At 51.4% G+C, this 3,438-nt stretch overlaps 1 protein-coding gene across 1 annotated transcript; it reads right to left on the bottom strand.

The window, feature by feature from the left end:
- Window positions 1–1,695: 1,695 nt before the first annotated feature.
- On the bottom strand, window positions 1,696–3,026 carry LOC106819354 (plexin-B-like). The gene is made up of 3 exons (XM_014824001.1): window positions 2,924–3,026; window positions 2,448–2,726; window positions 1,696–1,739 (listed from the first exon to the last, which is right to left on the bottom strand). Exons 1-3 carry the CDS (start codon window positions 3,008–3,010, stop codon window positions 1,704–1,706), a joined length of 402 nt encoding a protein of 133 aa, XP_014679487.1. The 5' UTR covers window positions 3,011–3,026; the 3' UTR covers window positions 1,696–1,703.
- Window positions 3,027–3,438: the final 412 nt, after the last annotated feature.

The raw sequence follows: 3,438 nt of genomic DNA, 5'->3' as shown, positions 1-3,438 counted from the left end.
GTATACATATGTATATATATATTCAACTGAATTCGATTTAATTCAATCACTTCGTTTACACTTATAGAAATTACATGTTGAAAAGTAAAGTATAGTATTATATTAGTTAAATAAATTACCTAACTGACCTTATAAATATAAAAAATAATAAATAATTATATATATATATATATATATATATACTACTAGGTACTCACTATAGTATATACTACGATAGTAGCTAAATACCATGTTAGCCCTATTGTATAAATATTATTTATATAAAGCCGATTGAAACCTAGGACATCGTCCGGCGCGGGAACTAGCGATCTATTGCCCGCCGTCGTAGTCTGCCCACGACGACGGCCGTTAAAATTGAGCGGCCGATCGGTCTGAATTGTAGCCGGTTTCGTCCCGATTAATCTCGATTACGAACTATGAAATGAACTATATAATGAAATTTAATATGATTCAGGCGCTGGCGGCGAAAAAACGCGGCTATTGCTCGGGCGGCCCCTAGGTAGGCGCCTACAAGCAATGGGAACGCAGCTCGCCGATGCAGGTAATAATGTTCCTGGCTAATACCGCTTGTTTACGTTCGAGGATACCCGTAGTATTTCGACTTCGAGTTCTTGATGTTCACAGCGTCGCTCGCATTACGATTAGCGTATTAAGCATTGCTTAAGCAAGATCATTGAAGCGTGCGCGGTGTCCCCGGTTGTTGCTGGGGGGGCTTGCCTGTGTTGCCTACTTGATGTTGGTGTTTGAGGGTGGGGGTTGACTGTGGGGGTGTAGCGCCCGGTATGGGGGCGTGCCCGGTGCGGGGCTGTGCTCCCAATGTCTGTTATGGTGTATGCACAAAAGCGTTACAGACAGATGGTGCCGGGAGTGGTGGCCGGAGATATTGCGCCCCCTGCGGGGTCTTGGTACGATGTTGCCAGAAGTGGTTTTACTCGATATGTTGGGGCACGAGTGGTTTGCCCGGGTGGTTGCCCGCGTGTATTGGCCGAACATGGTTGGGCAGGGTGTTGCCCTCTAGGTATGGTGACCAACCTTGTTTACCCGGGTGTTGACCGCGCTAGATATCTGCCCAACCATTGTTGCGGCCAGTGTTGCCCGGGAGTTATCTCGCCCAAACATAGTTGGCCAGTGTTGCCCGGCCTTATATGTGCACACAGTGTGGTGGCGGCAGTGTGGCCCCTTATATACCATGCAACATGTTACCGGGCCGCTCTGCCCACGAGGTCGTGACCAGGGACGCCACGCGCGCGGCAGAGTCGCGGCATGTGCTGCAGGCGAGAGACTGGCAGGACGTACGTGTACATGTTGACGCCATTAATATATGCAACATGTTTTGCCATAGTGTTGCACCCGGCGTATTTGCGCAACATGTTGGCCAGTGTTGCCCGGCTGCTTGCAACATGGTGGCCAGTGGTTGCCCCTATATGTGCATAACATCATCGTTGGCCAGTGTTGCGCCGATGAGTGCCGCCGCCCGGGGGTTCAGAGAGGTTGCAGAACGCGCGCCACTCACCGGTGACGATGGGTAGCAGCTTGGCCTCCTCTTCCGTGCCCGCGTCGTCCTACGCCGGGGGTTGCTCAGGTGGGGGCCGGGCGGAGGAGTGGCACGACTGGAGCTGCGGGGTGCTCGGGGGGGCGCGAGCGAGCGACGCGCGTGACGATTGCTACGGCGTGCACGCCGCCGGACGCGTCACGGACGACGGTCAACCCGTGTCACTCGCCAGGTTCAGATTCTCTCCCTGTTAACCACGCATCGGCGAGGGACAGGAATGCAGGTTCTACGTTGTTCTCTATTCTATTCACTCTCTATGTTCGTCGCTCTCTCTCTCGTCGCTCTCATATCTCGATATCTCTCTCTCTCTCTCTGCTCTCTCTCCTCTCGTCCTCGATTCTATCTCTCATTCTCTCTCTCTCTCTCTCTCTCTCTCTCTCTCTCTCACTCGCTGTCTCTCTTACTCTCTTCTCTCTACTCATCTCTCTCGCTGTTCTCTCTCTCTACTCCTCTCTCTTCTCATCTCTCTCTCTCTCTCTCTTTCTCTCTCTCACTCCGCTGTCTCTCTCTCTACTCTCATCCTCTTCTCTCTCTATCTCTCTCGTCTCTCTCTCTCTCTCTCTCCAACACGCGGGTTCTCTCTCGATCGAATCTCGTCTTCTCTCTCTTTCTCGTCTCTCGCTCTGCTCTTCTCTCTCTCTCACATTCGCTGTCTCTCTCTCTCTCATCTTGTTCTCTCTCTTATCGCGGTCTCTCTCTCTCGTTCTCTCATCTCTCTCTCTCTTCTTCTCTTCTCTTCATCTCTCTCAAAGTCTTCTCTCTCTCTCTTCTCTATCTTCTCGNCACACTTTCCTTCTCTCTCTATCTCGCTTTCTCTTGCTTGATCTCTCTCTCTCTCTCTCTCTCGTTCTCTCCCCTCCTCCTCCCTCCTCCTCCTCCTCCTCCTCCTCCTTACCTCTATGATGAGAGAGTCTCCCCGGTAGAGCTTCGTGTTTCCCGCTTCCACGAAAGGCTTGTACACCGGATTCGGAACATAAACCAAATCCGCGTCCACTTCCGGAAAACTCCAGCTGAGGTTTCTAACAGACGCGACGTCATCCATCACGAATCCCAACGTGGCGCTCGTCTCCACGGCAACCGTCTCCCTGGCGACGCGGCGGAGCGCGGATGCGGCCGGCGACGGTAACCGCGGCGACGGACACAGCATCACGGTGATGTTGAGAACGGTGCACGTCTGCGAGAGGGAGATATAGAGGGCGCCACGTGAGTTTCGGCGGCAAGTTTTTTTTGCGATTGAATTACGAGAGTCGAGCGGGAGTCGGTCGCCGCTGACTTAATTAGTTAATTGATTAATTACTATAATTAATTGATTAATTACCTAACGATGATTATGTTTTAATTAGGCTTGTGAGTGTGTTTTTGCAGACTCACCATTTCCTCGGACTTGCGTCGATTTAAGACGGCGAATATGCGCGGTCGCTGGATGGAGGTGAGATAGGTTCCATGTACTGTCAACATACGCCCACCGCTGCAACATAGAGAGAGAGATCAGTATAGAGAGAGGAGAGAGAGAGGGAGGGAGGTGAGATAGGTTCCATGTACTGTCAACATACGCCCACCGCTGCAAGATAGAGAGAGAGATCAGTATAGAGAGAGGAGAGAGAGAGGGAGGGAGGTGAGATAGGTTCCATGTACTGTCAACATACGCCCACCGCTGCAAGATAGAGAGAGAGAGGTCAGTATAGAGAGAGGAGAGAGAGAGGGAGGGAGGTGAGATAGGTTCCATGTACTGTCAACATACGCCCACCGCTGCAAGATAGAGAGAGAGAGGTCAGTATAGAGAGAGGAGAGAGAGAGAGAGAGGTCTGGAGGAGGGAGGTAGGTTCCATGTACTGTCAACATACGCCCACCGCTGCAAGATAGAGAGAGAGAGGTCAGTATAGAGA

The sequence above is a fragment of the Priapulus caudatus genome, unplaced genomic scaffold (genome assembly GCF_000485595.1).
Source record: "Priapulus caudatus unplaced genomic scaffold, Priapulus_caudatus-5.0.1 Scaffold3269, whole genome shotgun sequence".
NCBI classification, from domain to species: domain Eukaryota; kingdom Metazoa; phylum Priapulida; class Priapulimorpha; order Priapulimorphida; family Priapulidae; genus Priapulus; species Priapulus caudatus.
Note: the sequence above shows the minus strand (reverse complement) of the source record. Positions and strands in the feature narration are given on the sequence as shown.

Bases quoted from the DNA above. Each gene is read 5' to 3' on its own strand.
- LOC106819354 (XM_014824001.1), bottom strand. From the start codon at position 3,010: ATGTTGACAGTACATGGAACCTATCTCACCTCCATCCAGCGACCGCGC. The intron at 2,727-2,923 runs GTGAGTCTGCAA...TCCCTCTCGCAG, and splicing joins GACGCAAGTCCGAGGAAATG to ACGTGCACCGTTCTCAACAT. The intron at 1,740-2,447 runs GTAAGGAGGAGG...CGTGGTTAACAG, and splicing joins GAGACTCTCTCATCATAGAG to GGAGAGAATCTGAACCTGGC.